Source organism: Aspergillus chevalieri, chromosome 5 (genome assembly GCF_016861735.1).
Source record: "Aspergillus chevalieri M1 DNA, chromosome 5, nearly complete sequence".
NCBI classification, from domain to species: Eukaryota; Fungi; Ascomycota; class Eurotiomycetes; order Eurotiales; family Aspergillaceae; genus Aspergillus; species Aspergillus chevalieri.
In genome coordinates, this window is record NC_057366.1 from 2,531,034 (window position 1) to 2,551,675 (window position 20,642).

Genomic DNA, 20,642 nt, shown 5'->3' on the forward strand with positions numbered 1-20,642 from the left:
ATTGTCCGGCTGTCAGGTTAGGCTCAAATGTAAGTCACTCACTTTCAGCACCGGAGAATCGCCATCGACAGGTCAATGTAAGCAGGCATTTACCCAATCCTAAGGCAAATCATGAATGGCAAGATGAAGAACAGGAATAAAGCGGTAAATGGTCAGGCACGAGAATTCAACTGATCTAATCCTTTCGGATACGGAGAGACGGCCGTTATGGGGGAGTATATATGGGCTGGCATGTGCCGTGCCCAAACACTAAGAAAATGTACTTTTTCTTCTTTTTCGCTTTAGTAAATCATTGGCAATCGCGGATTGCTTCCGAGCAGGGATTGGGAATGTTATATTAAGCGTTTATCCAGATCTCATAGTGCGATGGTGGTGGCTACGAAGAAAACGAAAAGGATGAGATTCTCCGATAACATGACAGTCGCTTCCGATGGTTCTTGTGGAACAGCCTACTCTGTTGGGAAATGCTGTACCATGGCTGAAGAATCAGAGAGCTGCTAATGCTAATACAATGATAGTGTGCCTAATATCATGCAACGATGTACGATGGAGAAAAGGGAAAGTGGTCATTCTTTAGTGCTTGTGGCCTGTGTCCCTAGCACAGTGCCGTTAATTAGATCTAATCAATCTATCATCATGTCACTGTATTTCTAGATCCAATCAATCAAACCACCCAGATCTAAATAAACTAGTCCAGAAATATAGCCCAAAATTACATGAAGAATTTTTATCCAGATCAGATCACTTGGCCGGAGATACCTGAGGTACTGCCCACCAGTCATGCCATCGGGCCTTCGAACCAATTCCGGGAATCTCAACGCGGAGACCAATTGGTGTGGACGGTGGATCTGATAAATCTTTACGTCCAGCTAATGCCTTCTTCACACTTTCAATGGCAATACTTGCCCCGATACACGCCTTCATGGTATCTTTGATGTCCCGTTTCCAGTCCTCCTCAATGGCCGGAGCTTTGTTGACCTTTCCGTCAGAGTCGGGGAGGAAAGGCCCGTGAGCGAGGGTGGCCTCCCAAGCTTTTCGCGCTTCCGAGATGGCGCGCGTCGCACGGTCCAGGACGATCGTGTCACTATCGCCCTCCAAGACGGCTTCCCGACGGAATTCTTCGTACGGAACTAATTCCGGTAGTGAGACCGGCAAAAACGGTTTCATGCGGAGTTCGTACCGTAATCTTTCGCTAGAATATGCTTGCGCAGATGAAGCGGTCGGAAGGATGTTGTGACGGACGAGGAGAACATACAGGGCATGCAGCGAGATCGCAAAGGCGTCAATCGCGACAACCTGCGTGGTTATTCGTTCCAACAGCCGGAGAGATCTTTGGGCGGCAAGTTGTTGCCCGAGAACATGCCGCTTCTTTCCGATTAATGATGAGAGGTTGCGCTTAGCCGTAGAAGCAATGAATGTGCGAATCCGGTCTATATGGCCCAGATGCGTCGAGCAAATGTGTGATAGATACCAATACATCCCAGGGAGTTCTTCTGGCGAGTATATCGAAAGCTCAAATCCAAGTTGGATGATCAAGCGGAATTGACATAACTTCTGATGATATGTCCAGCTGCTAAGAGGGTAGGAGTAGGTGGTATCGCCGTTGGGTAGGGGTAGGGGTGGCTCTCGACTCAAAGTGCGCAGTTGCTCATCGAGATCTTCGGCCTGTCAACTGGTTAGAACGCTGTTTGGATGAAGTATTGAGAGTGAACATACCTCCATTTGCAGTTGATCCCAGTCAAGTACAGTATGGCAGAGTGTGCGACGGACGCGACATCGGTTGAGACAGGCACATCGATATGTATCCACAAATGGCTGCAAATAGTGAGCCAAATGCCAAAGTGTTAATATGTCAATATGTCAAGAAACTCACCTGCCCAAACCGCTTAACAAACCCATCCATATGCTTAGCGATTTGGAATCGTGGATCAGAAGGCATCTCCGTTTCATCAGTATTCGATTGAAGAAGCACACTGGATGGAAAGACAAGCTCCATCAGGTCACTATACAGAAAGTCTTTAACCTGAATAGACCCAAGGACGTTTGTGTTGTTGACAAGGAGCGCTTGGGTGAGTGCTCGAATATAGACAGACGGCTGGGGCTTTCTAGACAACAAGGTCCAGATAGCGACTCTGAAATTATGAGGCCCACGATAATCGAGAACCTCTCTAAGGTCAATAGCGTCCTGACACAACCGTTTCAGATGCACCAGCGCGTCTTCAAAGTCGATCCTCACAATGGGCCGGGGAGGGACCGTGCTAGCCAATTTTCGCTGAATCTTTTCGCTAAAAGCTTCAGGTATCTGCTTTCCTAGCGAGCTGGATTCTGACAACGAGGATACATGGGGCAAGCAAGTTGTAAAATGCTCCGTCGATTTTGTCTTGATATCCTCATCTTCATCTAGTGCATGAAGCAAACCGCGTCGAAGAGAGAGTCTGCATTTGATAGCATCTCGCAATTCATCGTCAATCGTGCCCTTCTGCTGATCAATCCACAAAATCGCCTGGTCGATTAACTTCACAAAGTGTGTCATGTCAAACTGTGATAAGAGTGTGCGATTGTAGAGCTGGGTCACGAAATCTTCCTCCTAGTTCGGATTAGTGACATGCATTCTGACGCAGTTATATGCGACTTGCCTCATAGTAATATTCGTGAGCAATGCGGTCATGGACAAAGTCACAAGCCTTGACCAAGGCCAGACAGTATGCACGCAGGACAAGATGTAATAATGGCGACCGTTCCTTTTCGCTATTCATGTTCGCGCGGTCGAATCGAGCCTCCTCGACAGTCTTTGGTACTGGCCATAATAACTTGTCAAGGTACAGCGATGTAAAGAGTGTTTGGGAGAGCGGGTGACCCATGTGCCATGCCATCTGTATCATCTCAGCAGGAGTTCCTACGGGACAAATATCCCGGTGACTGGATGTGCACCCACCTCATGGCAAAGCAATTCGTCCATAATACCCAATACTTCTTCCGGCGTCAACTCTCGTGTGACATCGTAGTCGTCTTCTAAGGCTTGAGCTTGGTTCTCCCCGGGGCCAATATATCCGCTGTCCATCCTCGAGTCCATGATCTGCAACGAGTCGGAATAATTATCAGCTATCGATCGAGGGTCGACTATTGTCCCGCGTCAGCAGGTTAGGATCTAAACGGCGACACACCTCCAATGCACCCACCGCCTCGAACAGCGTAAAGTACTCATCTTTGACTAGTTGACCTGTGCTTAACTCTTTATAAACGAGCAAGGATCAGCAATCTGCGATCCCGAGCGGAGAGGATAAAATGGTTTCTTACTCGAGGCAGCGTTGGTGAACTTGTCGGTGATGTCGCTGCAAACAGTTTGCGAAACGACTCGCGTCGACGAGACGCGGACTTGGTTGTTCGGCAGCATGGAAACAAGTACAAGCGATATACTGTAATCCGCCACCTAATTGATATAAAAAAAAAAGTGGTATCAAAAAGATATGAAGTTGAAGAGGCCGAGCGAGGGGAGGCGGGGAGTTGGGCGGAACATGAACCTCCCGCCCGCCGCAGAAAGTGTCATACAGCGGTACAGTAAGATGTGCGTATCCAATGACTACGGCAATTGTTTGGCTTTCGAGTAAGACCAAAAGAAGCAATTGAGTGATGGCAAAAGAATTCAATTCTCTATTTCTGCCAGACAATCGGACCAATATTGCTACAGATTCTCCGCTCCTTCACTCGGATAAATCCTCCACTGTGCGACACCATCCTTCCGCCCATAACCATGCTTTTATATCATCGTTTCAACTTCGCAGCGGGGGAATCGTTTATTTCTCGGCTTGAGCAGCCATGGCGGCCTGGTTATCCTGGGCGAGCGACTTGGCCTCACCCTGCTTGCCGTTCTGTAACCGAAACGAGAAAATCCATCAGCCAAAACTCAATCGACTCGTATCAGCGCAGGGTAGAACGAACCTCCCACTTGGCGAACTTCAGGTCCATCTGGCCACGACGTTCAGCGACGGCACGGGCTTCTTCCTTGAGAGAGCGGCGGACCGTGCGGGCAGCGACGGCCATGTAGCGGTTGTAGCTATTCGAAGAGAACGTCAGTCATGGATCGACCAGACTCCCAGCGGCATTGTCGGGGGAGGGAAAGGCATACGTCAGACCAGCGGCTTTCCAGAAGGACATCTTGACGGTGAATTGGAAATGCGGAGGTTCGATTGGGAGACACAGGGGTTCAAACGACGTCGGGACTGTGAGTGTTGAAGCTTTGGAGCGGCGCGGGTTCGGAGGATCGGGACGATGGTCATGTGATCCACGTGATCAGACGAGATTCCCCGACGACGCGAGCGACATCGCAGTCGCATTTCTACACCTGATTCAGTTGGTTTATTGCAATCGCATAGCCAAAGGATTCTTCCGTTTGTTATGGTGCATTCATCTTCCTAATGAAGGAGTACCGAGTGCTCACTTCTCAACTCCTCTCAACTCTTCTCCGCGGCCAAATCAGGGAGACAATTCCAACATCACAGGACCTAAGCAGAGGTCTGCTACGTATTTGAACACCTACGGCTAGTCTCTGCCTCGACTTGGCGCAAGCATGAATAGCACCATACGATTAATGGTTCATACTAGGGCAGACATGAGGACGGACTTGCAGGCGAGGACGGTGCCCTGGATACAGTTCCCCATCGTCGTCAATGAAGCGACTATTCTTATTGAAACCAAGGCATCCGCATCTCTGTGTACATTGCTCCAACATGAGATACGGATAGACGCTCCTCGTGTCTTGCGCTTGTCCTTTGACTTTCTCTCCAGATGCAAACTGATCTAACATTTCTTTCAAACATGAAACTAACCAAGCAAATCTGATGGTTATTCACTGGACAGTTGCCCCGCAACAATAGGAATTGTCAGCTACGCGAAGACATAGAGTCGCCTTTTTTTTTTTTCTGACTGTACTTCTTTTGTTTCATCACTGTGTGACGCAACATTTGCCAAACCCTGGGTCGGCGGTCAGCATCAAGGTATCATTATCACCGAAACAAGCGTTACTCGAAGTACACACGCCCTGTTGCCTTTTAATGATTATTTTTGCCCTTGCTGGGGTCACTTGTGGGCGTTTCACATCTGGCATCCGCGAATACTAAAATGACAATAGAGTCAATGACATACTTCCAAATCGATTGACCACAAATACGGCAGAATGATTCATTCGCAAAGTGCGAGTCATTACAAGGAGGAAACGACCATATATCAGACGGTGGAGGATGCGGATATCAAATACGTGCCTGAATCAAACTTCAATCAGGATATCCGAAGCACAATTACGTCGAATCATCAGTTTACCTGTGACGAGACATCCATCTGCTCTGATTCCTTGGAGACGCGTTATACTTCATTATACTCGTCTATACCTGACTCTCCTGCGAGCGTCGGATCGCCGGTATATGAATGCGGAATAGCATGCATCTCCCAGGACTACCTATTGCCCCTTGATGCTTTCAATCCACGATCAGATAGTCCGGCTGGTGAAACCATTTGTCTGAAGCCTTCTCAGGATTGGCTTTCACCCCATGCCCAGGAGATCGACGAGTTCTTGGATCTTTCGGAAACAAGCGATATGTCTACAAGCTGCATATCTACAGGGAGTGTTTCTAGCCTCTGCGTTGAAGATGTATCGTCTACCTTGGCCACGTACGTACCAGTGCAGGCCCGTCCTCTTATTTCATACACGGAACATCAACGAGCGATTTACTCGGAATTTTTTCAGTACTCACCCGAGCCAATTCGATTCGATATAAGCGAGTCAGCTGGAGCGGCGAATTCGGGCACTTCTTGTCACCAGGGCGATGATTGTGTCTGCCATGATCTCATAGATGCGGATGAACACTGACATGTCTTTGGAGGCTCTGAATGAGAGCAATTACTTCCGATTTGGGAGCCACAGTTACTCTTCTATCTGCCGCTTAGCAATACCAATTATTATCAATGTCTTCTGCTTAGATCCCTTCCATATAAGCTATTCTGTATACGAATTGCCCGCTCCGACTATCCGAGGGTATTCCCTCGGAAACGGGTCACGTGAGCTTCTAGGCGGTTCTGCCGCCAAGCATCCGGGGATCGAGAAACGCCTGGAAAATTTTCGAGATTTTGGCTTCATCTTCTCCTCTTTCGTCTTTCTCGCTTTCTCTTCTTCACCTTTCTTCCTCTCCTCCCTCCTCTACCCCTTCTCTCTCCAGACTTATCGCTGTTCTGGGAGCTCTAGCTTGGGTTCATTGATTTTCTTTTGATTGATTCTTAATTTCGTCTACCCCCCACCTCCCTTCCAAGATGCAGCGTGCTTTCTCTGCCCGTCTCTCTGCCGCTGCGAAGCGTGCCCCCATTGCCAGATCTTCCGGTTTCAACCTCCAGCAGCAAAGATTTGCTCACAAGGTGCGTTTTGCTGGGGAATTGATGGTTCAATTGATGGCGCACAGTGGTGCCATATTCGTGTTCCGCAGCTCCCGAAGCTTCCTGTGGTGACCTCGCTAACATCCCTTGTGCTATCCAGGACCTGAAGTTCGGTGTTGAAGCTCGTGCTCAACTCCTCAAGGGTGTTGATACTCTTGCCAAGGCTGTCACTTCGACTCTTGGTCCCAAGGGTCGCAATGTCCTGATTGAGTCGCCCTACGGCTCGCCCAAGATCACCAAGGGTATGTTATCCGCCCATGAATTTCTCGAGAAACGAGATATTCTATACTGTATTTCATAGAAGGATTACGAACTGATGTCAATAGATGGTGTGACTGTTGCCAAGGCTATCCAGCTCCAGGACAAGTACGAGAACCTCGGTGCTCGTCTCCTCCAGGATGTCGCTTCCAAGACCAACGAACTCGCTGGTGACGGTACCACCACCGCTACCGTCCTTGCTCGTGCTATCTTCTCCGAGACTGTCAAGAACGTTGCCGCTGGCTGCAACCCCATGGACCTGCGCCGCGGTATCCAGGCTGCTGTTGACGCCGTTGTCGACTACCTCCAGCAGAACAAGCGTGACATCACCACCGGCGAGGAGATCGCTCAGGTCGCTACCATTTCCGCCAACGGTGATACTCACGTCGGCAAGCTGATCTCCACCGCTATGGAGAAGGTCGGCAAGGAGGGTGTCATCACCGTCAAGGAGGGCAAGACTCTTGAGGACGAGCTCGAGGTTACTGAGGGTATGCGCTTCGACCGTGGATATACCTCGCCCTACTTCATCACCGACGCGAAGGCCCAGAAGGTCGAGTTCGAGAAGCCCCTCATCCTGCTCTCCGAGAAGAAGATCTCCGCTGTTCAGGACATCATCCCCGCCCTCGAGGCCTCCACCACCCTCCGTCGCCCTCTCGTCATCATCGCTGAGGACATTGAGGGTGAGGCTCTCGCTGTCTGCATCTTGAACAAGCTCCGTGGTCAGCTCCAGGTTGCTGCCGTCAAGGCCCCTGGCTTCGGTGACAACCGCAAGAGCATCCTTGGTGACCTTGGTGTCCTCACAAACGGTACCGTCTTCACCGATGAGCTTGACCTCAAGCTTGAGAAGCTTACCCCTGACATGCTCGGTTCCACCGGCTCCATCACCATCACCAAGGAGGATACTATCATCCTGAACGGTGAGGGTAGCAAGGACAGCCTTGCTCAGCGCTGCGAGCAGATCCGTGGTGTCATGGCTGACCCTACTACATCTGAGTACGAGAAGGAGAAGCTCCAGGAGCGTCTTGCTAAGCTCTCTGGTGGTGTCGCCGTCATCAAGGTTGGCGGTGCCTCCGAGGTCGAGGTCGGTGAGAAGAAGGACCGTGTCGTTGACGCCCTCAACGCTACCCGCGCTGCCGTCGAGGGTGGTATTCTCCCCGGTGGTGGTACTGCCCTCCTCAAGGCCTCCGCCAATGGCCTTGAGAAGGTCAACACTGCCAACTTCGACCAACAGCTCGGTGTCAGCATCATCAAGAACGCCATCACCCGCCCCGCTCGCACCATTGTCGAGAACGCCGGTCTGGAGGGTAGCGTCATTGTCGGCAAGCTTACCGACGACTACGCCAAGGACTTCAACCGTGGATTCGACAGCTCCAAGGGCGAGTATGTCGACCTCATCGCTGCTGGTATCGTCGACCCTCTCAAGGTCGTCCGCACCGCTCTTGTTGATGCCAGTGGTGTTGCCTCGCTGCTCGGTACCACCGAGGTCGCTATCGTTGAGGCCCCTGAGGAGAAGGGCCCTGCTGCCCCTGCCGGTGGCATGGGCGGTATGGGCGGTATGGGTGGCATGGGCGGCGGCATGTTCTAAGCTCACCCACGTCATCTATAGCCTAGCCTCCTTCCTCTCCAGGCCTTTTCGTTTTCCGAGCGTCTCTTGCATAGTTTGAGCATGTGATTGGGTATTTATGTTATTTTTCTTTTGTGTATTAATGTCTTAAACGTATACCTCTTGTGACGTTTCTCTCCGATTTGACGCATTTCCTTTTTCTGTTCATGTCATCTCCACTCTGCTATGTTGGGTTGAAAAAGAAAAGTCTCAGGGAGTCCTATGTATCATATCATGTACTTTATGTGCGCCGTGGTCTGGCTGCGGTGTTTTGAGTTTCTTTCAAAAATTAATGTTCATGGGCATGACGACTTTCAATTGGGCTTGATGGTATTACTGTAGCCGTAGCGTTTGTATGGTTGACTTACGGGCTCCATAGACTTGGTACTCGGGCTTGTACGAACGAGTTTATGCTACTTACGAGTTTATGCTACTTAGGGTTGCTTTCACTTTATTTTGCTTGGCCAAGTAGGCCGGTTTAATCGCATACTGGTATTGAGTATCAAAGAACATACATATAGTACAAAGTAGGTATATCAACTTGCTTGATAACCGGCCCCAGCCAACTTGGGAATTTATTGTAAAAAATAAAGAAGTAAAAGTCGAAAGGAGAAAAAGTACGGAGAGGAGATTTCAGGAGACATCTGCATGTTGCATGTATGAGCGTCGTTTTCAGATATGCCAAAATGCTTTTAAAAATGAGGGGAAAACAAAACAAGACAATGAAGCCATTCTGCCTCTCTGGTGAAATGAAAATCTATAGAAGTCAAGAAAAGGAAAGGAAATGTGATATCATCAAACATTAAAAGTCGATATGATGAGATGAGATGAGTGGATCCAAAAATAGTCGCACGCCGGCTTTGCAGGATAGAATGAGACAAGGCAATAAGGCAATAAAAGGAGTAGGAGATGCAGAGGATGATACCAATGCTTGGTGAGGATGTATTGTATTCGCAGGAGTGTAGCAAAGATGTCAAGCGAGATCGGTGTCGTAGAAGGTGGAGGTTAGGTCGGGGCGAGAAGTATCTATTATGCAGAATCGGAATCAGGCTCTGACGATAAGCTGACTTGGTGCCGCTCATTTACACCTCGAGCCATCTTCTTGCCAAGTTCATATGTCGAAATCATGATAGCACATGCTGGAGCCACCTTCAAACACCGCGCAACCCAGCCCCTGAAAAGTCCGGACATACCCTCTTCGCGGAAGATGTGCATCAGGAATTTTGGTAAAGAGAGCTGTTCAGGTTTGAGGTTTCCTACTACCTTGCTTCCAGAGGCTACTGAGGGTGGTGCATCATCGCCCATGTGCCGGAATACTTGCTGTCGGGTCTTCCCCACATCGAATGGGGTGGTGACGAATGCCGCGAGAGAGCCAGATGTTGCGCCTGCGATAAAGCTCTCGATGAATGTTGGTGCTTCCGGCTCTAGTGGCTGTTGTTGTGCGGCAGGCAAGATATGTTGCCCTTGGGCCTTCTTGCGGCCATCCATGAGGAGAGTCTTCACTTCTTCATATCCCCACCAATATAAACCAGAGAATGGAACATCGCGCCACATTGTCAAAGTCAACCCTCGCCAAAGTGAGCTGTATCCTCTAACCTGGGTCATATGGTATAGGTCTTCGAGGGTTTCCTTAAAATGGCCCGCGCCGGAGCCGGAGCCGGAGCCGGAGCCGGAAGTGGCCTGTAGTCGCGTGCGAAACATCTCAATGGGACTGATGGCCGACGCAGCAGCGATTCTTGCAGTAGTACCTGCGACAAACGGGGCATATACATCGGGGAAGCCTCGTTTTATGGGACTGCGATCGTCCGATCGTAACCAGTCGTACCCGGCAAAGTAGATAATGTTTGCCGGAATTCCCATCATCAAGGTTGGACTGAGACCGCGCCAGAGAGTCAATGTTCCTTCATTTCGAGCGATTTTCCGTAATCCATCCAGTGTCGATGTGAAGGTCCTCCTCCGAGTCTCTTCAACTGCACAGTCTATCTCAGCGGGGGATGCGTTCCCCAGGGTTCCCGCACCCGGGCCGGCTATGCATATCTCGGTGTTCTGGCCGATCCAAAACACTTCCCGACAGCATGCCGTTACCCCCAGGTTGGGAGGCGCATTCTTCAAACTCTGTATTGAGTGGAAGGTATAGGGCGAGATTTTGTGGGTTTTGTTCGTAGGGGATTGGGATTGTAGGCGAACGCGGACAACATCGAGAGGGGTTACTGCAGTCGCAAACAGGTTAGCTTCTCGTACATAGATTCCAACTGGCCTCCCTAATCTCTAGGGAACCAGTACAACCAGTCACCACCTACCTAGTACAGACGTCAGGATGCTTCCCAAGGTCGCAGACACCATGCGCTGCGAGACTGAGACATCATCGATGATTTGGTTGACAGCCTGAGGGGCAGGAGAAGGCCCCGCTCCAGAAGTAGCCGCCATTGTGAGAGTATTGTCAGGAAAGTAGCATGACTCTGCTGTGTCTTATAGAGCTGTCTTATCTGCCAGTCGCCGTTTGCCTTCGAGAGCGGTATCGGTCCCCACGCGCAAGATCAGACCCAGCACCGGACGTTGATTCGGAGTCTTTCCTTTTTCAACTGCAAACAAGTTGATAGTGCGATACAAGACTGAGTCAGCGATCGACTGGGGAATTGGATGTCAAACTGAGTAACTGAGACTGTTCTGGCTTTCTCCCTCTACTACCCGATGCGTCACTGGAAATGCGAGAAAAGTCGGCGGGTGGCGCTGTTCCCAAAGTGGTTTAGCGCCGGAGATAAGCACCGTCTCCTCCCGATCAGAGATTCTTCTTTACAACAACTAACCTGCCTTCAAACAATCTCACCAGTTTGGCAGACAGTCAATGGAGACGCAATGGCTTTGTGTTTGTGACGAATGGACGATTGATATCTACTGAAACTGCTTTGTGTCTGAACTGCAGTGCTGGAGCCGATCGCAATCAGGTGAAACCCCCGCCAGCTTATCAATCTAAACTGCTGGTCTATCAAAGTCATGGCAGACAACGCAGAACTCGAGTCGTTTCGGCGCCAGTGGCGCGAAGAGGTTGCGCAGAGGACGAGGAATACCAGGCTAGAGCCCCTTAAACCCAGAGCACCGGCGCCAACATCGACATCGACAGCTCGATTGGGTCAATTTCCCCCAACTCGCCACGAAGCATCGGAACGCAAGGATGAAGACGAGGATGATGATGGGCCCATGGCTCCTCCCGCAGATCAGGAGGAGATAGTGCAGCAAATCGGACAGTTGAGTCTGGGTGATGAGGATGCGTTTCATTCGCGAGTGCCGGAGAAAGAGCCCAGCTCGGCGTTGGAGCATTTTGAAAAAGCGGTGCAGAAGGAGGAGGAAGGTAGCTTGGGTGACAGTCTCCAGCTCTACCGCAAGGCATATCGGGTAAGATAGTTATGCTCAAGAATCACTGTTTGTTAGATAACGCTAACTAATTGCTTGCTGTATAGTTAGACTCGGCCGTCGATAAATCATACCGTGATAAGCATTTTGCTTGGGCATGGAAGAAACCCGCACAACCCCCTGCTCCTAGTGCTCCAACTACTGGCACCACAACAGTGAAGCAAGACGAAAAAGAGTCCGGGATTCTGCCAACGCCCGAGCTCATCGCATCCTTTGCGAATTTACCCATCCCCCCGGCCGAACCTGAAATCGAGAATACAACCCCGCCCCCCTGCCCTATCGCCAAGGTTCCGTCCGAAGTTATTGTTGAGATACTGAGACATGTGGCTTTGATGGACCCGGCAGCATTTGGCCGGGTATCGCTGGTGTGTAAACGTCTGGCATACCATTTCGCACATGACCAACATATCTGGAGGCGCCTATGCCAGGGATCAGAGTTCGGGTTCAGATCAATGCACTATTCGTTTGCTTGCGACGTGTTCGGCAACCGAGAGTACACGCTTGCCCCTCGTTACACTCCATTTCCTTTTGGGACACCATTACAGATCCCGAGTCCGTTTGATTCATGGAGTGAAGTCTTCCAAATGCTTCCCCGGATCCGCTTCACAGGGGTCTACATCAGCACGGTTAACTACACTCGACCCGGCGGGGCCTCCGCATACCAGAACGTATCGTGGAACAGCCCCATCCACATCATAACATACTACCGATACCTACGATTCTACCCAGATGGGACAGTTCTTTCGTTGCTGAGCACCACGCCACCGCTAGATGTGGTTCCGTACATAAACAAGGAAAACGTCATGACAGCACGAGGAGCGTCTTCTCATCGACAGCAGCAGCAACAACAACAACAACAACAGCAGCAGCAGCAGCAACAACAGAAGGGCCAAACAGCCACTGGTACTTCCGAATATGTTCCTCCGGTAGCAATGGCAGCGTTGAAACACACCCACCGGGGCCGGTGGCATCTCGTCAAACCGACCACGCTACCAGATCCACCGAACCCGAATGTCAGGCCTGAACTGGCACCAGACCCATCGTTACTAGGTAAAACCCCGGAAGGCGTCGAAACTGATTCCCGAGACATCATCATCGAAACCGAAGGGGTTGATCCAAAGTACATCTACACGCTCCATCTGGCCTTGCGGTCATCTTCTGGTGGAGCTAAGCCTGCAAACTCCAATGTTTCACCACCTAACCCGGCTAAGAATACCAAGCTAGCTTGGAAGGGATACTGGAGTTACAACAAGCTCACGGATGACTGGGCTGAGTTTGGGCTGCGGAATGACCGGGCATTTGTGTTCCGGCGTGTTCGGGGGTGGGGTATGAATTGATATGATTTACGATACGATGTCATGGGCTGATACTGATTCTATCTTCGGTGTATAAAAACTATTGGGAATATAGACATGTGAATAGTGCATACAATCATTGTTTGTCATATAAGCATATACATGGTCCTGATGGAGTGATCAAATGTTGCACTCAAGAAAAACACTCGGAGGACATCCTCGCGAACTCAATATCAATCCTTCTAAACACCTTCCTTGCAGCAGAGCGCCTTATGGCCAGTAAAGCAAACTGCGCCATCTCCATTACTACTCTTTCCTTTCTGTTCTTCGCCAGGAGAACATCTAAGGCGACAGAATGGGGATATTCCTTCCCAGTGGTAACCAGCGGGTGCAGGAGTAGGAGTAGGAATGGGAAGAGCAAAGGGATCATCTGTGTTTTCATTCCCGATAGCGCTTCCAATTCGTTGGGCGTGGTTGATGGCATGTGCTTACCCTCGGTTCGATCAAGTTGAGACATGGCTGCTGCTGTGGCTGCCGGTCAGCATCAGGGCTCGAAGAAGGCTGGTCATTGCATTTGAGGTGATGGATTTGGTTTCTTGGATCTTGGGAGGATGATGGAGATTGAAGTGAGTGGGTGTGACAGTCCGAAGAACTTAGCCATGGGGTATCTGGGAGTTTAAATATTCGAGCACACCGACCCACGAAATGAACTATTTGTCCTCGCATGGATTATACGAATTACTTACTACTTACTGAGTATAGGTATGGAGCACTTGTGGTCACCGATGATTGTCGGATCGACTGACTCGACCCTGCGTAGTTATGTTGTTAGCCGCATCAGGCTATTACAGATACTAAATATGAATTAGGAAAAGGTATTTGGAATTTACGCAAAAAAACACGCATCAGAGCTCAGCTCGGAGATCTATATCCTCAGATCGTCAACCGCTCAGCTGTGTGGAAGGGTTTGTTTGTAGGTGGGTGATGCGCCGGCAAAAGACCCAATTAACAGAAACAATAAATCAACGCAGTTACTCTCCAGAGCGATTGGAATGTTTGATTCTGTATAATACCGGAATCGTGCAAGAAGTTTGCCGTCATGGTTGGTCACATAGAAACTCGGGATGTATACACCGATTTGTATGGTCATTCCCGTAGTTGTTAAACAATCTTTCACGTATATATGCAAGTGCTAACCAGCTTATTACCATTATGATCATATTGATTGAGATCGAGGAGTCTTCGCATACAGTAAAATAATTCACAATGATCCCCAGGCATTCTTATGTGACTATTTGCCCCCACCAAACCCATTGCATATCAACATCCTGAAGCTCACTTCCTACAGCAAAGCACTTTATTACCAGACCTGCAAGGTGCACCATCTCCACTAATAGCACGTCTTCTCTCTGCTTCGTTATCGTTGCAGCTGCCCCGGCAGATCGGGGCTCTTCCTACCCAGCGGCAACCCGGGGGTGCGGCAACGGTTGTCAAGCATTGAGCTTTACCTGGGTTTCGTTTCATCTTTCCTTAGTATTTTCTTTTAGTTGAGGATGCAGGGTGACATGCGATTACCATTGTTTGAAATGGGTTGAGGTGCTGCTGTGGCTGCCCTGGCCAGCATTAGGGCTCCGAGAAGGTTGGTCAATTGCATCTTGAAGTAGCTTCAAGTGGCCTTGGAGAAAGATGTCAGATAAGAGCTAGAGCGAATCAAGCTGGTCAGCTCGACCATGGGCCATTCTGCACTTTTAAGTATTCGAGTGCTACGCACAGAGTACATCAGCGTCATACAGAGTACGAAGCGCTGTGATATATTACCGCCATCAGACGCATAGGGCCCAATTTATACTACGCCTTAATATGAGCTAACAATCGGGACAAATCACTGTTCCGTATATTGGGGCAATATTATCTGTATTTTCGGTTTCTTCAGCTTCTATGCGTTGACCTAGCCCCACAGTAATGGCTCGAGGCCCACCAATGTTGCCATTACAACGCTCGAGAATCCTTTATAAATATCTACCCGGTATTCAATGATCCATCTAAATACTCTGTATGAAGCAGTACACTGATAATCATGGGATAAGGAAAGCATGGACATTGACCGAAACCAAAATATCATGCCTGCAAAATTTGGCATCAATAGTCTTATCGATAAGCCGGCAAAAATTTCGGGGATCGCAACAAACTCGACCAAACCGCGCTGCGATCACAAGGCACCAAATCCAGCTCGATAGCACTCTATCGAAGCAATTATCTCTTCTATTTTTAATCAATTGGTGGCAGTCAGAAATATACCGCCACGATGCCCGAAAGGGTCCTTACGAAATTCGCCGATTCGGACGAGACGGTCCCGAAGAAGACGTCGCCCGAAGCAGATAAGAGCGCAGAAACAGGATCTGTGAAGAGGAAAAAGCAGGATGATAAAAAGGATCCACAGAAGAAGAATAGTAATAAGAAACGGAAGCATGACGATGAAAGAAATAGTGAGGAGAGGGGGTTGAAGGCATCTAAAGAGCCGAAGACTGAGGAGCGCAAGAAGCCCAAGAATGGCGCGGACGTGACGCGAAAGGAAGAACAAGCACAGAAGTCGGAAAAGAAGCAGAAGGACCAGAAGAAACCGACTCGCGACGTCAAAACCAACTTCACCTCCCTCAGAGAAAAGGCCCGAGTACTCTACGAAACCCGCAAGAATCTCCCCATCTTCCCCCACGGCGACGAAATCCGCCAACACCTCCGCAAAAACGACGTGATGCTGCTAGTCGGAGAAACAGGTAGCGGAAAGAGTACACAAATTCCGCAATTCCTAGTCAATGAGCAATGGTGTCGCTCTACAACCACAAGTATCCCGCAAAACGATGATTCGCGCAAAGACGTTTCGGTGGGTGGGTGCATCGCTATTACGCAGCCGCGTCGAGTCGCCGCTATTTCGCTGGCAAGACGTGTGGCAGAGGAAATGGGAACACCGCTGGGATCGTCGTCACCGGCGAGCAAAGTCGGGTATTCGGTGCGTTTTGACACCTCTACGGGGCCAAGTACGAGGGTCAAATACTTGACGGAGGGAATGCTGTTGCAGGAGATGCTGCATGATCCGTGGTTGACGAGATATAGTGCGGTTGTGGTCGATGAAGTTCACGAACGGGGTGTGAATGTGGATTTGGTGTTGGGTTTCTTGAGGAATTTGGTGTCTGGGAAGCGGGAGGGGCGTGGTGGTGTGCCGCTTAAGGTGATAGTTATGAGTGCTACGGCTGATATGGAGAGTCTACTTGGGTTCTTTCAGGCGGGGATTCAGACTTGGCCTGGTCGTCTGGAGAACGGGTTCAAAGAAAAGAGTGCTACGCCAAAAGAGGCCGGGGATGACATTGCTGTATGCCATATCAAGGGTCGTCAGTATCCTGTCAAAACTATCTACGCTCCGGAGCCGGTGCATGATTTCGTGGATGCTGCGCTCAAAGCCATCTATCAAATTCATTACAAAGAACCAATGCCAGGAGATATCCTGGTGTTCTTGACAGGACAGGAGACAGTGGAGGCATTGGAGCACCTGGTCAATGAATACGCGATTGGAATGGACCCGTCCTTGCCAAAAATTCAAGTCCTGCCGTTGTTCGCAGCGCTTCCTCAAGCGGCCCAGCAGCGGGTGTTTGCACCCGCACCACCTCGTACACGCAAGGTGATCCTTGCTACCAACATTGCTGAAACTTCGGTGACGGTGCCTGGTGTGCGCTTCGTGGTAGACTGCGGCAAAGCCAAGGTAAAGCAATTCCGCACCCGTCTTGGGCTGGACTCGCTCCTGGTTAAGCCGATTTCCAAATCGGCAGCGATCCAAAGAAAGGGTCGTGCAGGAAGAGAGGCGCCGGGTCAATGTTATCGGTTATATACGGAAAAAGATTACCTGAATCTCGACGAAACCAACACTCCAGAGATTTTGCGATGCGATCTCAGCCAGGCTATTCTCAACATGAAAGCTCGCGGGGTTGACGATGTCATGGGCTTCCCGTTCTTGACGCGACCACCACGAGAGTCATTAGAGAAGGCTCTGCTTCAGTTGCTGAGCATCGAGGCACTGGAAGAGTCAGGCCAAATAGGCGCAGTCGGGAAAGAGATTGCCAAACTGCCGCTGACACCTACTCTCGGTCGGGTGCTTCTAGCAGCTGCAGGGAACGGACCTGGTTGTTTGACGGACGTGATTGATATTATCTCATGTTTGAGTGTGGAGAATATCTTCCTGAACACGATGTCGGAAGAGAAGAAGGAAGAGGCAGAGACAGCACGTCGGGATCTATACCGACGCGAGGGCGACCATCTGACGATGCTGGCCACCGTGCAGGCCTATGCAGCCGAGAATACCGATCGGAAAGTATGGGCAGAGCGGCATCTCGTGTCGCACCGGGCGATGCAATCGGTGATGGTATGATATCCCTTAGTGTATCACCTGTTCTTTACTAACGGATGACAGGACGTCCGCAAGCAACTCACCGCACAGTGCCGACAAGCCAAACTCCTCCCGCCTACTGAACAACAAAGGGATCCTACGCTCACACGCGATCCATCACCTGTTCTCATCTTGAAAAGTTTCCTCACCGGCTTCGCGACCAACACGGCCCGGCTGGTCCCGGATGGCAGTTATCGTACGGTGGTTGGGAATCAGACCGTGGCAATTCACCCATCGAGCGTGCTCTTTAGCAAGAAGGTCGAGGCTATCATGTACAATGAGTATGTGTTTACGAATCGAAGCTATGCGCGGGGTGTGAGTGCGGTGCAGCTGGATTGGGTCGGGGAAGCTCTGGCTGGCGGATCATGATCTACCTTCTTTTTTTTTTTTTCCTTCTTTTTCTGCGATGTAATATGCATTATAGATATACCCATAGAATAGATCTTCTGCATTGCGAATCCATTGAATGCGTTCTATTCACCGTAATTCAAGGCGCATTGCATGCTGTACTGTACAAGTACAAGTACACTGCCTGTAATGAGGCTGTCAGTTCATGGCCAGTTGGCAATTGCCTCGTTTGGGTTCATACAGGGCGAATTAAAGGGGAGAATTGAGTGATCCGAGTGATTCGAATGCGTAATGTCTGTTTTGCTTTTGTTTGATTCCCTTGCAGGGTTTGCTGCATTTCTGCTTTGGTCTCTCGTACTGTGCTCCATACTCGGCTGTGTAGTGCCCTGAGCTATTGTAATCGTATATAACGCCACAGCATCAGCCATGACTATTATATCTCATTTTTCCCTTTCCCTTTAATACTCTTCTCTGTCTCTCTCGCTATATAACTCGCATACATCACATACTCACTTCCGTTATCGGCGGTTGTTGACTCGCGCTGCGTCAGAATCACCGCATCGGGCATCATCTTTACCTATTTGGGGTTTCCTTTATCTGATCTTTTCCCTTATATCTTTTGTTCTCTGTGCCTGCTGTCTCTTTCATCTCTCTATATCTTCATCTCATCTTCTAATATTTCCATATTCCTATATTTCTGTTTCCGATGCTCACCTGACCGATAACGTCAGTCACGCGGGGACGATAAGAGATAATAATAATAACAATCGCGATCTCCATCAGCCTCACTTTCAACTTTTTTTCAATTCTCAACTTTTGCATCCTCACCACCTCATCTTCTAGTATATACCTATAATAACCTTTTCCCATGGCCCTCCGTCTACCAACGCAAGCTCTTCCCCGTCGCACCACTTCCTATTCCCACTCCCAACCCTCTCCGGCGCTGAGTCCCTCTGCGCCCGCTCAACTGCCCGACGACAACGAGGAATCTACACAATGGGTGGTCTTCTCTCCCTCTCAGCCATCTACGATTGCTCCAACGCGCACGGCTTCGACAGAGCGGGCAACCGGAATTTCGCGTCTGAGTGATTTTGAGTCGTTTGGTGGGACCCAGACGCGGTCCGTGTTTGAAATAGGCGAGGACGATGACGACAACGACGACGAAGAGGTGGAAGAACAAGAACAGGACAATAATAATATCGGTGAACAAGACGATGATGGTACTGAGCTGGACAGTTTAGATGATGGTCTCCATGCCTTTCGCGCACCATCGCTGGCCGATGATGATGAACTGCCCACCGCCGCACAGTGGGATCAAGACCGACAAGGGACGCCAGCGGTGCTCCCCACACATGACGGACTAGGAAGTTTTCAAGCATCCAGCCAGACCGTCCAGGACCAGTTGTGGCAGCATGAACAGTTTAACCCGCAACGGAGACCTGAGCTGCGGTTGCGACGGCGTTCCAGCGTACAGCGACATTTGGACATGGTCGCGGAGCAGGAGCAGATGACTAACGCGGAGCGGGACCGGTGGCAGCGTATCGAGAAGTGGAGGATGGAACAGAGTCGGTTGTTGTTGCAGGAGGTTGAGCGGGAGACTCGTCGGCGCAGGCGTCGCCGGAATAGTCGTGCTAGTCGGATGAGTGAGCAGACTACGTCTACTCAGCAGCAGAGTCATCACCAGGCTGCTCCCTTTGAATCGATGAAGAGTGATCCTGAGACGACTAGCGGGCGGCCGTCGTCTATGGCTTCGTCTGAGTCGACAGAACCAGGATCGGATGAATCGCTGTGGAAACGGATCACTCGGAAGGTCATTCGCGATTTGATGGGAATTGATGACAATGTGTTGTCAGTCATCTTCGGAGAGTCGCTGCCAGATGATCCTCTGAGCCAAGAGCTCACGAGTGCTTCGGACCTGGACTCCTACGGTATTGGCGACCAGCATCACTGGCAACCCAAGCTGCTTCAACGCATTGCTCGTGAGCTCGGGGTTCTTGTCCATCAACTCTGCGAACAACCTGGCGCCTTCAGCACCTACCTCACCATGTCCAACCAAATTGGGAATGAGTATGCCGGCATGCCTCTCGAACGTCGGACAGAGGAAGATATGCAAACTCGGCCTTCACGGACGAGAGCACCCTCCACTTCACTTGAAACTTCAGGTAATGGTGGATCTATGCCATCCCCACACTTCTCCCCTACCCTTCCCGAACCCAGCGGACGGGAACACGCTGCGCAATGGGGAATCGAAGAAGACGACGATCGTATGGCTGGCACATCCGAATCCCGTCTACAACAGGAAAAAGACTACTGGGAGAGTGATTTGGACGTCATGATGGTCTTCCGATATCTGCGGAATCGCTTCGGCCGGAGCGGCAATACCACGAACAACGGCAGCAGCAACAGCAGTTCTACCACCACTGCTCCTTCGTCGACAACTGCCAGTCGCATTTCCTCTCATCGCCGCCAGGCGCAATCCCAGGATGCCTCACGACGCGCAGCAATGATCCGCCAACACCATCCTCTTGTTGCACATGCCCATTCCCGCTCTGAGGCACAGACACGCCGTCAATCTCAACACTCGGCTGTCCACTCAGGCACGGGCACTGGCGTCTCTTCCCCAATTCTCCGTCAAAACTTCCGTCGTCGTCCCAGTTCCAGCTGCGCCAGTCATAGCGCAAAGCTGTCGACTATCTCCAGCCGACGAACGATGACCGGCTCAAGCCGGAATTACTGGGATATCGGCGGAAGTATTGATGGTGGCAGTGCTATTGCGCCTGTTGGGGGTGGTATGGGGGCTTGGGATGTCTGATATTCAACAGAAACATATCGCATTTTGATATTGTTGTTATAGGATTTCTGGAGTTCTTTT

The 20,642-nt window shown here is 50.3% G+C and overlaps 8 protein-coding genes across 8 annotated transcripts; 5 read left to right on the forward strand and 3 right to left on the reverse strand.

Moving 5' to 3' along the window:
* Positions 1-741: 741 nt before the first annotated feature.
* Positions 742-3,394, reverse strand: ACHE_50900A (N-alpha-acetyltransferase 35, NatC auxiliary subunit; the record flags this gene model as incomplete). Its single annotated transcript, XM_043280668.1, has 7 exons — positions 742-1,665; positions 1,717-1,815; positions 1,874-2,587; positions 2,637-2,873; positions 2,936-3,076; positions 3,165-3,232; positions 3,298-3,394. 7 exons carry the CDS (start codon positions 3,392-3,394, stop codon positions 742-744), a joined length of 2,280 nt encoding a protein of 759 aa, XP_043138224.1.
* Positions 3,395-3,794: 400 nt separating this feature from the next.
* ACHE_50901A (ATP synthase subunit epsilon family protein) lies at positions 3,795-4,155 on the reverse strand (the record flags this gene model as incomplete). Its single annotated transcript, XM_043280669.1, has 3 exons — positions 3,795-3,869; positions 3,940-4,054; positions 4,127-4,155. 3 exons carry the CDS (start codon positions 4,153-4,155, stop codon positions 3,795-3,797), a joined length of 219 nt encoding a protein of 72 aa, XP_043138225.1.
* A 1,018-nt stretch (positions 4,156-5,173) lies between these two features.
* On the forward strand, positions 5,174-5,863 carry ACHE_50902S (uncharacterized protein; the record flags this gene model as incomplete). Its single annotated transcript, XM_043280670.1, has 1 exon — positions 5,174-5,863. The coding sequence occupies one exon, from the start codon at positions 5,174-5,176 to the stop codon at positions 5,861-5,863; it is 690 nt and encodes a 229-aa protein (XP_043138226.1).
* A 437-nt stretch (positions 5,864-6,300) lies between these two features.
* On the forward strand, positions 6,301-8,263 carry hsp60 (chaperone ATPase HSP60; the record flags this gene model as incomplete). Its single annotated transcript, XM_043280671.1, has 3 exons — positions 6,301-6,402; positions 6,521-6,662; positions 6,747-8,263. The coding sequence occupies 3 exons, from the start codon at positions 6,301-6,303 to the stop codon at positions 8,261-8,263; spliced, it is 1,761 nt and encodes a 586-aa protein (XP_043138227.1).
* A 1,047-nt stretch (positions 8,264-9,310) lies between these two features.
* ACHE_50904A (putative mitochondrial carrier protein) lies at positions 9,311-10,708 on the reverse strand (the record flags this gene model as incomplete). Its single annotated transcript, XM_043280672.1, has 2 exons — positions 9,311-10,491; positions 10,582-10,708. The coding sequence occupies 2 exons, from the start codon at positions 10,706-10,708 to the stop codon at positions 9,311-9,313; spliced, it is 1,308 nt and encodes a 435-aa protein (XP_043138228.1).
* Positions 10,709-11,275: 567 nt separating this feature from the next.
* Positions 11,276-13,029, forward strand: ACHE_50905S (putative F-box protein (Pof7); the record flags this gene model as incomplete). Its single annotated transcript, XM_043280673.1, has 2 exons — positions 11,276-11,674; positions 11,740-13,029. The coding sequence occupies 2 exons, from the start codon at positions 11,276-11,278 to the stop codon at positions 13,027-13,029; spliced, it is 1,689 nt and encodes a 562-aa protein (XP_043138229.1).
* Positions 13,030-15,292: 2,263 nt separating this feature from the next.
* Positions 15,293-17,791, forward strand: DHR2 (putative ATP-dependent RNA helicase (Hrh1); the record flags this gene model as incomplete). Its single annotated transcript, XM_043280674.1, has 2 exons — positions 15,293-17,398; positions 17,447-17,791. The coding sequence occupies 2 exons, from the start codon at positions 15,293-15,295 to the stop codon at positions 17,789-17,791; spliced, it is 2,451 nt and encodes an 816-aa protein (XP_043138230.1).
* An 847-nt stretch (positions 17,792-18,638) lies between these two features.
* On the forward strand, positions 18,639-20,582 carry ACHE_50907S (uncharacterized protein; the record flags this gene model as incomplete). Its single annotated transcript, XM_043280676.1, has 1 exon — positions 18,639-20,582. The coding sequence occupies one exon, from the start codon at positions 18,639-18,641 to the stop codon at positions 20,580-20,582; it is 1,944 nt and encodes a 647-aa protein (XP_043138231.1).
* Positions 20,583-20,642: the final 60 nt, after the last annotated feature.